The sequence below is a fragment of the Taudactylus pleione genome, unplaced genomic scaffold, assembly GCF_031769625.1.
Source record: "Taudactylus pleione unplaced genomic scaffold, aTauple2 ptg000130l, whole genome shotgun sequence".
NCBI lineage: Eukaryota > Metazoa > Chordata > Amphibia > Anura > Myobatrachidae > Taudactylus > Taudactylus pleione.
The window spans coordinates 703,545-721,022 of NW_028284532.1; the positions used below are offsets into that span (position 1 = coordinate 703,545).

At 47.3% G+C, this 17,478-nt stretch overlaps 1 protein-coding gene across 5 annotated transcripts in view; it reads left to right on the forward strand.

Moving 5' to 3' along the window:
* SMARCC2 (SWI/SNF related BAF chromatin remodeling complex subunit C2) overlaps positions 1 to 13,731 on the forward strand; it is a 116,590-nt gene extending 102,859 nt beyond the window's left edge. For 3 of the 5 annotated variants that reach the window (XM_088473049.1, XM_088473051.1, XM_088473050.1), the window contains 2 exons: positions 9,179 to 9,562; positions 12,238 to 13,731. In XM_088473049.1, the coding sequence (XP_088329175.1) occupies positions 9,179 to 9,562; positions 12,238 to 12,299 (446 nt within the window). In that variant the 3' untranslated portion in view covers positions 12,300 to 13,731. The remainder of the gene's footprint in view (positions 1 to 9,178; positions 9,563 to 12,237) is intronic. The other 2 variants (XM_088473052.1, XM_088473053.1) reach the window with 2 other exon arrangements.
* Positions 13,732 to 17,478: the final 3,747 nt, after the last annotated feature.

Here is a 17,478-nt window from a genome sequence, read left to right on the forward strand (position 1 = left end):
TGATTCTTATGGAGCCTGGAGACCATGTTGAAGCTGAAAAACAGGAGACCTACTAGACAGTGACCCTTGTTATGAATCTGTCTTAACTGAGGAGATAACTAACCGGAACAGTCTTCAAGGTAAGGAACATTAACTTCAACGAACCTAATGGTTCATGTGACGCAAAGCCATGAGTAACAGTTTGCTATCCCACAAATCTACTGAGGCGATTGTATGAATGCTGCACATTCATCACTCCATGTAAGAAAATCTTGACTTCAGACAAGTTTTTTGTGCCTTAAGTATGTACACATTGGCAGAAAAAAAGCTTTCTCTACAGAAACCCACCAAAGTTAAACTCATATCTTAGAGGCAGGTACAACGCTGGACCCGTCCCATGCTCAGAATGTTTTTGTTTGAAGGCTGTCTGGGCCAGTCTGATGCTGCCACTCTTTTTTTTTTTTTTCTTCCCCTTTTGAGGAGCTGTCTCAGTTTTCCACCCAGGGATGAACACCGCTGCAATAATTTATGTAAACTATGGTAGTGACAATGTCAGACTGTATCTTGATGACCCTTTGTTGCAAGGACTGGCGTCCTCTGATTACGGTATTGAAAACTGTTCTGAAGCACATTTATCTGGATATTGGATTTGTCTGGAATCCAAAGAACCTTTAACCGGCACTGAAGAGCGATAGTCTCCCAGCCTTGTACGCTGTAATCTTTCGTCACTGTTGTGAAGTCTTATATGTAGATCTGAAATGCCCACAAACAAAACTTTTCACTTGGACAGTGGACACCATCTTTGACAGGACATTCACGAGTCCCTCTAAAGAGAGGATCTTGTCCTCAGCTAAGAAGACCTTCTGCCGGTTGGAATTGAGAATTTAATTGTGTGTCTCCAAAATTTGGGCAGTATCCAGAACATGAGCCTGAAGCAAGACCAGTGAATTTACCTTGACCAGTAGCTAGTCCAGGTAAGGGAGGCCTGTGACCACCTTGGATCTGAGAGGTCAGCCATAACTTGCATGATCTTTGTGAACATCCTCAGTAATGTTGGCATTCCGAAGGGTAGTTGCTGAAAGTGATGGGACTGAATTGCAAGAAATCACCCCAGGTGATTGGTTGCAAGTACTCCATCTTGAACCAGTTCATCCTCAGCAGGAAGTTGGGGATTTCAGGTTCAGAATGTATCTAAAGGATCAACTTGTTTCTGTCCAGAAAGAGAGAAAAACTAAATCTTCTTCCTGCTGTTCCGTAACTACAGAAAGAAGGGGCTGAATGGCTTCCCTTAGGGCAGAACATTTTGTTTTGTCTACAGAAAGACCTGCAGTGGTAAAGCACCTGGACAAGAAGATCTATAATTTAGCCCCGATTGACAGTGCCTGTCCCTCATTGGTCTTGGAGAGAATCAGATGTACCCTGATCATAGGAGAAGAAAAGCACCAATGCAGCATTGAATATGTTTTTATATATGTATTTATATCATAAATATCCCATATGGCTATTATATGAAAGGGAAATGTGTGACCCAAGTAGCTGTACAAATAGATGTTAAATACTTTGCTGCAGTCGTATTCAGTCCCTTTGAAAAAAAAAAACCTATTCAACTACTGTGATAGTTATCACAATTCAAATAAAATCACCGCATTCAAAGTTGAGATCACAGTAAACAAGTCACATACGAAAAGGAATCTTCATCAGGGAACAAAGATTCCCCAGGATAGAGCCTTTTGCCACCTTCCTTTCTTCTTAGGAGGAAGAGTCCTCCTGTGTCTGTGGGAGGCCACTGTCTTCCGTGGCAGCAGGAAAACTGTTTCAGGAGACCGTCCCACTCACTGTTCCACGCTGTACGATTCAATCAGCTGGTAGGTGTCTAATGGAGGCCAGAGGGAGATGTTCAGAGGGTACAGGGGGGGGGGGCAGTATCTCTTCCCGTGGTCCCATGACTGAACTGCGGGCAACAGAGGAGGAAGAATCTTGACTCCCAATAGCGTTTGGCAAGATGCAAGAACTTCATCAAATCCTAAACCATAGACTTGGCCCAGACAGTCTTCACCATATCAGGGAGAGCACTCACGGTTGAGTGCTGCCACTCGCTCTCCGCCTCACATGCCGTGATCAAGGCTTCCGCCCTGGCCTGTGCACAAGGCAATTTGGAGTAGCATATTGGAGAAGGAAAACAGTGTTGCCACTGTCCCTCCACCATACTGCACTCAGGAAATTGAGGAAAGAGTATAGGTTTGATGTATTTAGAGCTGCAAAAGAGACCACAGAAAACCATAACTGACCACTACCCTGAAAATGAGAGGGCTAACAAGGAGAAGGAGCTGCTGCTGTCTGCTCCCTGTAAATGGCCATAGTGTACATCCTTGTGAGCATGTCAAGTGGGAATCCTCGCCAGGGAAGACGTCCCAAAGGAATTGGTCATTTCCTCAGGGTCTAGGACAGCTCTATATTAGCCTGTACTATGAACCATCATAATTCCTTGTGCATGGTGCCGTCTGACTCAACCTCCAGCACCGGGTACTCCGCACGTATCTCCCATGTGCAGGACCCAGTTTGCTGGCTGAACTGCAGCATCTAACCTGCACTCCCTATGCCAGGAGGAGCCTCTTACCTTAATGCTCCAGAGTGAGCAGTTTGGCACTTATCCCTGAAAGTTGGGGTCCCATTCACTGCCTCATGCAGCTGACGGATGGTGCTGAAAATGTTCAAAAGTAGTTAAAAATAATAATAAAAAAAGTTGCTATCAGCAGGCACGGGGAAAAAATGAAATTCCCAGGCAGCCACTGGGAGTTACAGGGGGAAGAGCCAAGCTTTCTACTTCAGGGTCCATAGGGGGTCCACAGGGTTGACCTTGGGGTATAGGTTGGGAACCAAATCCGGGCACCACGCAGTTAAAGCTTTTAGCTCCCAGGATGCACTTGGGTCCACTCTCCCTATAACCCCGCCCCCCAGCCAGAGGCACCTCAGTTTAAGTTGGTGCCCGGCCGGAGTCGGGTCACCGTTACTGCAGGGGGGCTGCTTAGCAGCCCCTAAGCTTAAAAGAGTTTTATTTTATTATTTTTTTACTACTCTTCAGAGCGGCAGCATCAGACTGTCCAATGGACGTCTGAGCTGCCGCTCCTACACCCCGCCGGCGCTGCGACGCCAGTACAGATCTGGGGATCGCAGCGGGACCCCAGAGTCTGTACTAGCCGGGCTCTGGAGGAATCCCTGGGCTGCTGCCGGATCGACGGGGACAGGTAAGTCGCGTGGTCACCGCTTGCGGTGACCCGCGTGTACATGCAGCCTTATGCCTCCGGTCTCTGGGGACAGACCGGAGGCGCTAGCGGTGGCGGCGGGCTCCCCCTCCATGGAGGCATACCCCGCGTGTCCACAGCCCACCAGGGATTATAGCGGCAGCGGGAGCCGGCATCCCGGGGGGTTAATTGCTAGCCAGGGGAGGAAGCCTTCCCTGTCTAGCGGCTCCTCCCCTCAGCTCAGCGCGCCTTTCAATAATACAGTCTGGCGTCGCTGAGCTGCTTCCTCCGCGGGCCACGCTTCTTCTGAGGTCTCCAGCGGCCATTTTCTCTCTGTGGTGCTGCAGAACTCTTAGGATGTCAGTGAGCCCAGTCCCCCTGCGTACCTGGCCATTTTGGGTGAGTGTACACAGCGCTATAGCCTTCCCAGACACTGAATCTGGGCAGTTGAATGTAGCGACATTGTGCAGTATATTATATGTCATGCTTATGTATGTATATATATTTTTCTGCATTGTATGTGACTTATGCTAGTGCTGACTGTCTGCTTTTTCTCTCACCTGTCAGTGTATATCTATCCCTTTTCTTTATCTGCCCTAATACAGGTGTACCTGGGGTGGTTCTGAGACCTCACATATATATATTTGTTAATATCTGTGAGGTTTGTCACATACTGTTGCGTGCTGCACGTTGCCATATTTTAGATGGAACTGTGAGTTGCGTACGCTGATAATGGGTTCCTGCAGCTAATCTTAGCGTCAGTCAGGACCGGTATGGCGCTGCTTAATATTTCCGTCAAGATAGTCAGATATATCTGACCAGGAGATTGCACACGATACTGCACCCATTATTGCTATCCTGCAAGTCATAGCCTGCAGGAATTAGTGCGGAGGATTTTAACTCAGAAAGGTTTACGTATGCGGCACCATCTGGTGCCGGGCCCCTTGCACGACCCCCTTAAAGGGCGTTGTTTCTCAGGATCCTCTCCTTTGAGGATCGCCGGGCGGGCCCCATTGTCGTCACTCGCTTGGAGTTACTTCACCATACTGCCCTTTTGAACTCGGGGTATCTCGCAATTTCTTGCAATTTACCCCTGTGTCACAGACTATCGCTCCCTGCCGGGGTTTTTCACAGTACATGAATTACCTCCGATACCACATCGGTCTGTCATTCCCCTTGCAGGGATTACCACAACGGCCACCCTGGTGGATGTCGTTTTATACGAAATACTAATTGGCGTGATATACGCCCTGTGGTTACTGACCAGTGGCTCTGCCGTGAACTGGATGGTATATTCGGCTCTTTCCCTCTCACATGGGGGGGAGCCGATCTCAAGTATTATTATCCCTGCTTTGGGGCTGGTAGCCAGGCTCATTCTGGATATAGAGAATGTCGATCCTGCACCAGTATCATACATCTCCCGTTTTCTGCCCAGCGGGTGGATCTCATAGCGGGAGTCTGGCTGTCCCCAGATACGAGGAGTCACAAAGGCCTCCTGTTTCCCATTCCCTGAGGGTCCTCACAAGTAATGGAAATCCCCTTCTGGGATGGATTTGTATGTTAATCATCGGGTTACAGGCATTAATACGCCTCCCATCCCGGCCTGGACGAATTTTACGGATCCGTAGGTGGTAACTTTGCCTGAAATCAATGTACTCAAGTTTTCAGGGCCTGTTGCCCGTCCTACCATGGCCATCGCATGGTGATGCTTTTGTGACGTTTTTCCCCTCCAACACGTCTGAGGTTCAAATATCTTTTTGCCGCTCACAAAATATGCAGTGGTCATATGTGGGATTACCTCATGGGATGCCGGTCTTCTAACTTTCAGGGTTTCGGCGGCGTCTGTATCCGCCGCAGTACCCTATGGCTGCGTTATGGGAAAGCAGAGGTGCACACTCCTTCCAGGGGGAAGTTCTTGTTTGGTCCTGACCTTGACAAGATCGTTGCATCATTGGCAGTATCACTAATGGGGAGATACCGTCTTTAGCTACTCCCACTACATTCGGACTAACTCTGTTAAGTCTTTTTGTCCTCAGGGTCAGCCTAAAGGCCTGTTTTTTCCTAGGCTGTCGGCCTCCACGGGGGCCACCATATCCAGTACCGAGCAGTCCTGGACTTCCGGACGACCCTGTTTCTACACCTGAGGATATACCCTCAGCCTGACGGGACAGGTCTACATCTGGGGAATTTCCAGAGTGAGGTACTGATTCTCAACGGCCTCTCATTGCTCATGCAGCCTCCTCACAGGCATTGTTACACGGGCCCTTCTTCAGAACTGATCAGGGCCTTACAATCCCAGAAAGCTATACAGTCTTTGTGGTAAGCAGAGCTATTTCGGCCAACCTCACTATCTCAGTGAGGGACTGGTTGTTCTACTTTCTTTTTGGGGCGGTGACCGACTGGTCCTCCTTTGCCTATACTCTGTCTCAAATCCCTGAATCAGATTCCAACGGTGCCTTGACTCAGGTGGAATCGTCCATGCTCCATCATCCGATGTTTGGAACCTGGGGATTTTAGGGTATATCCGAGTATTCAGGATACGTACCTACGGGTACATACAGAGCCCTCTCATCAGCATGGGTTCAGGTTTGCTGTGCCACAGCAACACTTGTAAGTTTCGGGCTCTGCCTTTTGGTGTCTGTCCTCAACTCCACCGGGGTTTACCAGCTTTATGGATTTTCTGACAGTTCACCTGTTCAGTGTATCCGAATGCTCCTTTCTCTGGACGGTCTCCTACTTTTAGCAGGATCACCAAGGTACTTTACCGCCAGGTCAGGATAACCGGGGCTTCTTCTCGTCACAGAAAAGTCCTCCCTGCATCCCTCACAGGGTTTTCTTCATCTGGGAGCACTGCTGGATTCTCAGAATCTGAGAATTTTTCTGGCGTAAGACAAGATCTCCACTCTTCAACTTCGAGTGTGCGGATATCTACGCAGTCGACATATGTCATTACTCTTTGTGATGCGCGGTCTACCAGAATGTCTACCTTTTGGTAGGGTGGAATGTGCTCAGTTCCATTCCAGGCCTTGCCATAATTGACTCCCCTCCAGATGGATCGAGTTTTTCCCATCGGATCGCTGTTCGAACGATGATACTTTCTACGGAGGCGAGTTGGTCTCTGTCCGGGTGGCTATGGCCATCTCGTCCAGGGTGTTCTTTGCTAAAGACAGTGTCTGGTCCGCATTCATTTCGGGGCAGTTGGACGTCTGTCGCTTCTGCCCTGCCACTTACCTTGTTGATACTTTAAGCTGTCTTGGTCTTTCACTCTGGCCTAACCCATTTGTCACGGTAAACCTGAATAGGTTCAGTCCGACAGTGTCACAACAGTGGCTTCCATCTAGGCAACACTGGTAGTTGGGTGGCAATGTTAGGAATGTCACCCATTCTGACATAGTCCAAGGGTCTTCTCCTGGCCAACTCTGCGGTGTTTATTCCCGGAGCTCTCCATTGGGAAGCGGGCTTCCTCAGCCGTCACGGCGTGCATCCCGGGGACTAGTCTCTTCTCCAAGAGAGGTTTCAACTCCTGGTGAGCAGAGGGGGCCTCCCTGAGGGGATTGATCCCCATGGCCTTCTGACTCGATCACACATTACCGGTGTTACAGTCCAGCTCTAGGAGTACTGAAGCTACCTTCAGTGACTCTTTGTCAGTGAAGTGGTCCTTCCACTTTGTGTACCTGTGTCCTCCGGTCTCCCTTCTTCCTCGAGGTCTTCGGAAGTTTAATTCGAGACGGAGGGGCTTTCCTTCTGGGGGCTCCAGGTCGTCCCAGACATCACTGGTACTAAGATTTTCGGAGTCTCCTCCTCGATGCTCCGTTCCTACTGCTTCACTATCTGGACCTGTTGTCTCAGGGTCCTTGTTTTTCCCTGGATCTGGATCGCTTGTCTTTAACTGCGCCCCTACTGTGGTCCTCGGGCTTCCCTGGCTCTGTCTTCATTGAGATGTTTAGAGCAGATAGGCCAGACTTTGCTGGGATCTGCCACGGACTGTGGCATACATAATTCTTATGGTATCGTACCTGTCGATACGATCCTCCGGTGTCCAGGATTTCCAGATATTCTGGCATTCCTTCCAGCTGGCTTGGGTTTCACCCTTGGCCTGGCCTTCCTGACAGTGCGGATCTCTACACTGTCGGTATGGTTAAGATATGGAATTGCTCCGCTCTGATATCCAGTTCATCCTTTGGAGTGTTTTCTGGATTATGTCTCCACTTGTCCTCCCTAGGGACTCCTGGGGAGTTAGTAGTGGTTCTTTGTTCCCTCCGGGGACAGTCAATGGAACCGCTGGTTGTGATAGCCATTACATGGTCTATTGTTTAAGCTCTCTCTCTCTCTCTCTCAGGGTGTTTAAATCAACCAGGAGAGTGTCTGAATGGGGAGCGTTCTCATGTGGCTCCCTCTTCTGGAGGGCATCATGTCAGGGTGTGAGTTGCTCTCGCCCTGTGTTTCTTCTTAAAGTGGTTTTTAGGTTCCATATTATTCTGGAACTTATGGTATGGCCATTCAGTTCCCAGTCCTCTCGGCTGTTGTGGCCTCATGGACTGTGGTCCGGCCTCTTTGGCTTTATGTGATCCGTTCAAGTTCCTTATGGTAAGCGGACTCCTTATTGGTGGTCTGCGGTTTCTGGTTTTAACAGGAAACGATGGCCGGCCTATAATGAAATGTTGACTGGATGGCCTCGTATGTCTTCCTCAGGGGCCTACCCATGGGTGGGCATTTCTGTCGTTGAGGCTTGTTTTTTTCTCGGGCCGTGTAACCCTCGTGGGCGGCTCGTCGTGGCGCCTCGGCTGTTTTGCCTTACTAGGTGTCCACGTGGTCTTCTGTCCATACCTTTTTAAGGTTCTAGGCATTGGTTTCCTTTGCCTCTCAGGATGCTTCCTTTTTGGCGACGGATTCTCCTCTCAGCACAGGAGCGTCCCCACCCTTGGTTGAACTGCTTTGGGACATCCCCAAGGTCAACCCTGTGGACCCCCTATGGACCCTGAAGTAGAAAACAAGAGATATGGTAAGAACTTACCTTTGTTATCTCTGTTTCTACGAAGTCCATAGGGTCCACAGGGCGCCCGCCCTGACGCACCTGGCTTCATATGGGCTGTGTTACTGGTCACCGGCTTCCCGTCTCCTTTTCTGTGAGTATGGTTCTAGAGTGTTCCAGTTTTCTCTCTCTTTTTCTCTCCTCCTCCGGCCTTTGGCTACTTACAATCTGAGGTGCCTCTGGCTGGGGGGCGGGGTTATAGGGAGAGTGGACCCAAGTGCATCCTGGGAGCTAAAAGCTTTAACTGCGTGGTGCCCGGATTTGGTTCCCAACCTATACCCCAAGGTCAACCCTGTGGACCCTATGGACTTCGTAGAAACAGAGATAACAAAGGTAAGTTCTTACCATATCTCTTGTTTTTTGCCAGTAAACGTAATGTGCGCAGGCTCCCTACACCACACTTTATACACCTTCTGTGATACTAGGGTCACCTAATGGATTCCTTGAGAAATATAATTTCACTTGGACTTGCAAATTGACCTTATATGTGTCCTTGTGCAACTTTTACTAGGTATACGGTTTTATCTTTCTAGTTTTCATTTCTCGTTTTCAGCCGTATAGTTGTTTCATCAAATAGGTTCCTTTTCCCAATAAACACTGAATTGATTTCAAGACTCCCTTTCTTTATGCATATTTAGAAATGTACAAGTATACATATGTATTAACACCTTTTGGGCTCAGGTCTAGCAGCAGGATCTGCCTATGTACGGCCAGGTTAGGTGGCGGTGATACAAAAAGCAATAGTGTGCAGCAATCCATGTCAGACTAATGAATGCTGATGATATGCTGCAGCAGAACACGATTGCTCTTTGCATGAAGTTAAGAAACAAGTCTCTTTATGTCTTAATCAGCATTTACTATGGGGACATGCCTTTGTTTTATAGTATTTGATCTGAACTACAATGCCTTCATTTCTTCCCTCCAGGTTCTGGTGCATACACAGGTCAACCAGCACCTAACCCAATGGTCCCATCAGCAGTACCAGTTCCAGCCCAGCCACCGGTGCCCGGTAATCAGCATCCCAGCATGCATTTACCTGTTCCATTTAATCTGGGTAGTGACTTAGTTGACTCTGTTCATCACAACCCACCAACTAACCTCTACCCGATTCATCATCCCATGCATGGCACCTTCCCTCCTGCAGCATGTCGGGTTGGTGGGGCATCTCCACTGTCACATAACCCTGCCATAACCATGTCTCCAGCTCCTCCTAACTTGCCATCCTCCCTGGGTTCAGCTGCTTCTCATAGCCCCGCGATCGTAGCCGCAATGCAGGGAGGGGCTTCCGTCACTTCCAGTCCTGTGCCAGGTGAGCTTAGTTGTGAATGGTGAGTCATTCAATTGTACTAAAACAAAAATGTGTACACTTCTACTGTTGCTGAATTTTATACCATACAAAATGTAGATCAGCACCAATTGTGCTGATGAGTGTGTGTTCTGCTATGCATAGAGATTGTGTTTTAGAACTGAATCCAAAATATAAGGACACCAATCTTGTGTATGAAAATGATTATATATATATAGATGTGTCCTCACTCATCTTTGCTGCAGTCGCAACAAAATGACCCTCTCTGTGCGCCTGATCCCGTGAGACTCTGCTATTAAAGCCAGGCATCTTTTCCCCCGAAAATGCGTCCAAGTCGCAATGTGATGCGACCAGGGTGCACCAGTAGACTGTGCTGATTAATCTGATATGTGATACTTGTATATCTGTGTGCGAGTCTGGAACTTTTTGGCCGCTGCATCGTAGCACATTGCATGCTGATAGACTCAGTCGCACAGATACGTAAATGTCACATATCAAATGAATCCGCACAGTCTCCCAGTGCACCCTAGTTACATCGCATTGTGACTTAGACGCATTATCCGCAAAACAGACACCCGACTTTAGCAGAGTCTCATGGGACCTGCGGATCACTCACTCCAGGCATATTGCTGTGCATGGTATATGGAGGCTAGATGAAAAAGGACACATCTCTACTGTATGTATGTGTGTGTGTGTATATATATATATATATATGTGTGTGTATGAAGTACATAGTGACACATTAAGAAATTACCTTAAGAATCTGCTGTTTTTTTAGCACAAAGTTGCACAGCAAGACTTTGCTTATACCTGTTTTAAGAAATGTAAAATTTTTATAATGGTAAATGCGTTCAATTATAGTGTGCATTTTGCAATATAGAGTGTGCCCTTTTTTATTTAGGAGTAATGTTGTTAAATTAGACTTGTTATGTAATATGTAAGGGAAAATGTCCATTCCTAAATGACTTTGCCTTAAAATCATTATGGTAGGTGCTGTAATTTACTGATACTTGAAATTGGACTTGAGTGGCTAAAATAACACAGTTGCTATGATCTGTCTGGTAACTGCTCTTTCTTAGCAACATCTGTCACTATGGAGACAGTTAGTACAATTCACATTTTGTTTCCATTATTAAGCCTGGTACTCACTAGACAATGTCTAGTCTGCCCAACATCTTCAGCAACGGAACCCGCTGGGAGAGCCGGTATCAGCAAGTGTGTATGCACACGGCGGGGGCCAAGCTTTATTTGACCTGTATGTAGGTCCGACGGAGGATGACGAGCGGGAGCGCGAATCATCAGCTACATAGCGGGTACACACTAGACGATGTTCCCGAAATGTAGCTTCGATCTGCCAGGTTTGGACGACATATCGTCTAGTGTGTACCCAGCATTAGAGACTAGTGTATCAGACCTGACATATGCCTGGGTCACCTCGGTGTGCCTGCTGCTCCACCACGTTCCCGCTGTAGACACCTACGCTTTACGCCCGTTTCTCGGGGGGCAGAGTGAATGATTGGTGGGTCGTGCGCCCCAGTTCCCTCTGCTCATGCATGTTGGAGTCAGGACAGACCTTAGAAGATTGTTCTATAGATGTTGCTAAGCAAAGTTAGTTATAAATAATCTGTCAAATAGCGGAAAGGATATGTTTCCATTTTTTCAACAGGCATTTTCATACAGCCAATTTTTATTTCAAGAATCAGGAGTTTATCCATTAAGTTGTAGTACCCATCATAAAAATGAATTTATTTAGGCGCCATAATTTTTGAGTTGAATTACCATTTACGTAATCTGTTTGCACACTCCCAAATCTGTGGCTGCACTTTTCATCCTGTCACATGGGGGAGCTATTAGCATGTTAATTAACCTATTCGCAGGCACTTTCTCCTTCCTGAAGCTAGTAATTAGAGCTGCATTCAGATGCTTCTCTCTGGTCTCCCATTATTACCGTGTTTGGTTTCTTGCTGAAATTAATTTGTGACACTGAATAGAAAGGCATAGTCCTCATTTTTGATGCGCACCTCTCTGATTTTTATTTTATATAGATATTGTATATTCATTAGCTAAATAGTTAATTGTATCTAGTGTTCACTCTAGAGAATGCAAAGGGGCTACCGAAAAGGGGTGTGGCCTTGAGACGCTCCCCGTTTTCATCACTGTAGGGGGCGGCACGGAGATGCTGGGCTGCCCCCAAGCCCTTCCCGCTGTGTGAATAAGATGGCATCTATTCACTTGCCGGTAATTGTTTCACCTGACCTTTGCGCCTCCACCCCCTCGCGGGACACTGTGGCCCGCAGATGGGGAGCCGCCATAAGGGCTGGGCGCATTTTAGCGCTTTCACATCGAGAAAAGCGCGACGCCCTGCTAAAACAGCCTAGCGGGAACATTAACATTTCCTGGATCGATGTTGATTTTTCGAATTAATGTAGATTATTTATTTTAAATTATGCAGGGAAAGATCTAGGGATTTAAGAAATCTGCCTTGTTTCTTAATTTCTTATGAATAATAACCTTTGAATTAGTAAAAGAAGAATATTTAGTGATAAACATTTAGTCTGAGCTGTGATTCAGCGGCAGTCCTGTAGTACACTAGGTACACTTATAGTTCTGGCTGATGTATGCTTGGTTTAGTAGCTTTGTTATAATTTTACCGAACTCTCATTTGTTTCTTCTTCCAGACTCTGCGACCTCTCTGCCTCCAGAATCAATTGGAAGCTCAGTAGCCCCAGCCCAACAGTAATAGTGGGACGGTTATTATTTTTGGGGAAACGGTCAAATGGGGAAGTAGGAAAAGTTTGTGGAAATCTTTCTGCCACTTCTTCCTGGTTCCTGTGTCTCTGATCTCTCCAGGAACATGATGCCCCTTTCGTGTCATGACCATGATGTATTTTATTTGATGACTGACCTGCGCAGCAGTGGTTTGCTGTTCAGGGATAAACCGCAGAAAAGTATTCCCCAAGGGACCTGTATTGGAAGACGATAGAACTTGGCAGGATCCACTGTTACACCTTTCTCTATTAGAGGGGTCCAGAAACGTACACAGCCAAACTGTACTGTGTGTATCTGCAATAATTTGTGGCGATAGATGAACAAGCTCGTTGTGCTTACAATCTATGGACAAGATGGGAACTGATCTGGCTTACACAGGAGTCTGCTGACATTACAAGAATTACAGCCGCTAGCTTATCCTGAGAGAGGCTCCTCACCGGTTCTATGCCTAATAGAAGCAAGTTGTGTACTGTGCAGACAAAGTGTTGGAAAAGAAAACTCATTTGCATTTTTCATTTCCTGATCCATCCGTGCTGAGACACAGTGCACACTGTTGTTGTGATGGGGATTTACCTTTAAGTGCAATCCTGGACTAATGGGAGAGCTGATCTCTGGCTGCACAGATCATTATTTTTGCAGTGGGGGAAATCGATCTATTGGTATTTAAAAGTTGGTGTCTGATGGTGGTTATTCCAGAAGAACCAGAGTTTTACTTTCATATTGCATCTTTGCCTCTGCTGTAACTGGTGTAGAGGGAGCAGATCTCTTTCCCAGCAATGGTATCCAGTACAGTGGTCATTACACTTGCACAGACAGGGTTCAAGGTCATTTCATTGTTTCTTATCTGTTGGATGCTGTAAGAGTTACATATCCCTATGGTTTCTTTGTACAATATGGAGAAGGTGCATAGCTACGTGTTCCCCAGAAGCACTGGCTGTTATGTCTGTGGAAGGAGAGGGTGAGAAGTGTATATCCCTGCTGAAGGATGGCAATTGGGAATCTCTGTGTCTCACTCTATAGTGCACTATTTGATCTTTAGTAAAATATTTTAACTTTTAACTATATAAGCTTTTTTTATTTTGAATCATTGTATTTTAAATATTTTTGGGCAGGGATGGGTGATCAGGGGTTCGGAGTGCACTTTAATGACAGGCTGGGAGCATTTTTATGTTTGTTTTTACTGCAAGGTCTTCTAGCTAGAGAGAGAGATTTTGGGTGATTTGCTGGCACATTTAAGGGAGACGCCTCATCTTTTTCTTGGGTGAGTAACCTCCATAGAACTCTTGATTACCACCTGGTTGTGCTGCCCCCATCTGTCTGTTCATGTTACCTGTACCTTATCCTGTGTCTGTGTATCTTACAATTCCTCAGTCATGGGGTATTAAAATCTTAAAATTTATAAATCATGTGTGAAAATCTTTTTTTTTTTTGGTTTGTATGAATGTAAATACCTATAGTACTTCATTTTCTTACACTGCAATCATACCATATTGGATCTACATTGAGCAACTCTTTACATGCACGGATATAACACTAGATCCAGTATCCTTTGGGAACTGAAAGCTCAGTCTGTGCTCTGGCTATATATGATTGCCAGAATCCTGGTCAAAAAAGTAAATGATGGATACCCACCTAAGTGCTTTAAGTATTATTATTATGATTGGAGGGGTAATTGGTGACGGTGGAAAGCCTTCTTCTAAAGTAGCCCTGCCACCACCACACAAAACCTCTCTCTGGGTACAATTTGTAGTTTCCGGCCGGTTTGGAATGACATATCAGCCGCATTGCTCAGTGTGTACGGCCAATATGTGCGCTCCTGCGGTCACATGCGGTATCGCCCAGTCGGCCGTGCTGCACGGCTGGCCGGACGATCTCGCATGCGGGCCTGTTGCGGGTAATGGAGGACGGAATGAGGGATCGTTCCGTCGTTCATTATCCCGTTGTAATGTGTACCCGAGGTACAATACGTCGACCCGACATAACATACCATTGCACATCGCTCAGTGCAATGGTATGTTATGTCGGGCTTTATCTTATAACAACCTTGTGTGTGTGTAGTTGTTTTGCTTTTTAATCTGACACTATAGTGTAGGGGTTCCCAACCACGGTCCCCAAGTCACACTAACAGTCCAGGTTTTGAGGATAGCCATACTGGAGCACAGGTGACTTAATTATTACCACAGTTATTTTGATTTAACCATCTGTGCTCAAGCCTGGATATCACCAAAACCAGGACTGTTAGTGTGCCTTGAGGACCGAGGTTGGGAATCACTGCTCTAGTATCTAGTACGTGTCTATATAATTTTTAAGCATTTAATGGATGTATTTCCTTGTAGGTTTATAGATGTGTACATTTGTCCCCTGGCTGTTTAAATTTGTTTTAAATTAAACAGCCCTTAAAAGGAGGCATCTGCAGTTTCTGTGCTTCAAGCCATGTAAAGGGTGTTTCCTTGCTTTATACCTTGGTATTTAAAGTGAGGGAAAACATTTAAAGGGAATGACCCTCATCACAGGGGACTGTGTGTCCCACTAGTCTACATAATTTATCTACAGCTTGGCAGCAGGAGGATTTTTTGAAGGGGAAGGGGGGGGACTACGTTCCCTGGTCACAAGTCTACTTCCTTTTATGAAGGAGCTCTTTGATTTGAGGGTCTGCACAAACTATTGTTAAAGAAGACAGACTAAGTTTATACAAGCTGTTACTGTGTGTGAAGAATATAATTTGTGTTAAACATTTGGTGAAGTGCAGATGCAGGTTTTTGGTACTTGGGGCTCTATTTACTACAATCCGCATTTTGAATGCAGATTGTAGTGTGATATTACTGACTGAATTTGCATTGCGAATTCAGGCAATATAACAGGCATTTACGAGCTTGTGATAAAGTTCTGTCCCTGCGAATCCCCTCCTGTGACAAGTGCCCGTGAATGCGCCGACCGCCCGCCGTTAAACCCCGCGATCGCGACCCCCCCCTCACTTAATTGCACTTACCTGCAGTGATTTGGGGCTCCGGTGATGTCCTCCATGGCTCCAGTTAGCTGACATCCCATCCTGCACTGGTCTCCCAGTACATGATGGGAGACCAGCTGACCGGAGGGAGGAAATCACCGGAGCCCCGATCTCCGGTCCCTGGACTTTTTTTTTCACTATGTTTTTTTATTGTTTTTTTTAGCAGTGATCAGCGTGTGGTCTGTTTCGACCACACAGCTGATCACTGGGGCCGGCTCCGGGCGCTGCTCTGCCTGTTAGAGCGGAGCAGGAGTCCGGTAACTGGGGGAGACCCTGGATAATGCCACCTCCTGATGGCGTTATTATCACAGGGCTTCCCCCGGTATTTTTTTCACAAATTATTTTTAGTAACTACCGGGCAGATCGCATTTCCCATTACAGTGATGGTAATTTTAGGTGAAACTAAAATAATCTGAAAAGGGTGTGAAAACACCCTTTTTCACTTTTTTTTTGTAAAAATAATGATAATAAATAGAGCCCCTAGTCTTACCACTTCTGCATCACAGCCATTGATCCATATGGAGGGGGGTTTGGGCAATCAACCCCCACCGCCCCCTCCATATGGATCAACAGCACTTAAAACCGAGACTGGCGACATGTGTAAGCAAAGGGCTCTGCTTAACCTCTGAGCCATAGATTTGGAGAAAATGAGCTTGTGCTGCCTCGCAACTAGTGATGTCAGAGTGGGCTTCCCGGATTGGCAGTAATTATAGAAACAAAGTACTGAAATACAGGTTTGTTCCTAAATATTGATACTGTCCTCATTTATTTAAAAGTAATGTTACAAGTAAATGAAGATACAGCTGTGTGTGAAAACAGATACATTCCATGGCTTCACTGCTTTGTGTACACAGATATGTTATCTAAAATGTAATTGGTTACCAATGATTAGCTTTGTATACCCTTCTGTTTTCTCCTTCATCCACTAGGGGACACTGGAGTTCAAAACAGTGGGGTATAGACGGTGGTAGAGCAGAGCCTGGCACTTTAAATAATCTAGAAGTGTGACTGGCTCCTCCCCCTCTATGCCCCATCAGCCCCAGTTTTTAGAATGTGCCCGAGAGAGCCGGTCGCACATCAGGCTGTCTCCAGCCTTTCTCATATATATTTTTAGTTATTAGACAAGCACTGAGGACAGGCAGGCTGCTTACTGTGGCAGTCTGCCTGCTACGTGGGAGCCGCCGGGAAGGGCACCACACGGCTACTGCAGCCTGTGTCCGGTGACCCTAAGGAGGGGGCACACATAATGGAGTCATCTGACCCTGCGAGGACCCGCCACTGCTAACACCGGCATGTGTCCGGGTTCCACGCCGCCCCCTCAGCCCAGCATCCCGGCCGCAGCAGTCCGTAAGTATGACCACTGCTCCTGATTAGCAGGAGCAGTGGACGTTAGCTGGGCTCAGTGACATGCCGCTAGCGGTCACTGTTAAGCCCGCCATTTCAGCGGTGCCATTTGTAAAGCATCTGTGGCTCAGCGTTAAGGCGGGCTCTCCCCCTCAGTGCTCTGCACTGCAGCGAGGTCAAGCGCTGACAGGCCGCAGTCCGGGTCCTCCTCCCCAGAGGGGAGCAGGAGGGGGTAGCTGCGGTAGGCGCGCCACTAGCAGGAGCTTCCCTGTACTGCGCCGGGGCTTGTAATGTAGAAGCTCCGGCGACGGTATGGTCAGGGGCACGTGGACACCGCTTCAGTGCATGCACCGCGCACACCGCGCCAGTGCTTAAAAGAACACCGGCGCCGGGTTGATCTCCCGCGCGCCCGTTACACGCCGCTACAGTGCGCCTGTCTACCTGCAATGTCCCTCCTCTTGTTACAGGAGGAGACGCTGCACCGCGGATTATAGAACCACAGCTTGCGAGTCAGGTCTCTGATTAGGGGAGTGGTGCGATGATAGCGGGAGAGTCTCTGTTGCACCGTGCACCCTCTTGCCCTGTATTCCCCAGTACAGTCTATGTGCCCCAGGCAGCAAGTGCAAAGAATCATCTTAAGCACCGCGTGGAGGCCCGACATTCTCCATAGCAGGAGCGCTGCGTCTGCCTTTTCAAATGGCGAGCTAGTATAGGCAGCTGAGGCACAGTCAGTTACAGACCTGCTGGACATAGAGCAGCGTGGTTCTGCTATCATTGTTCTATAACAGATAATGGTTGA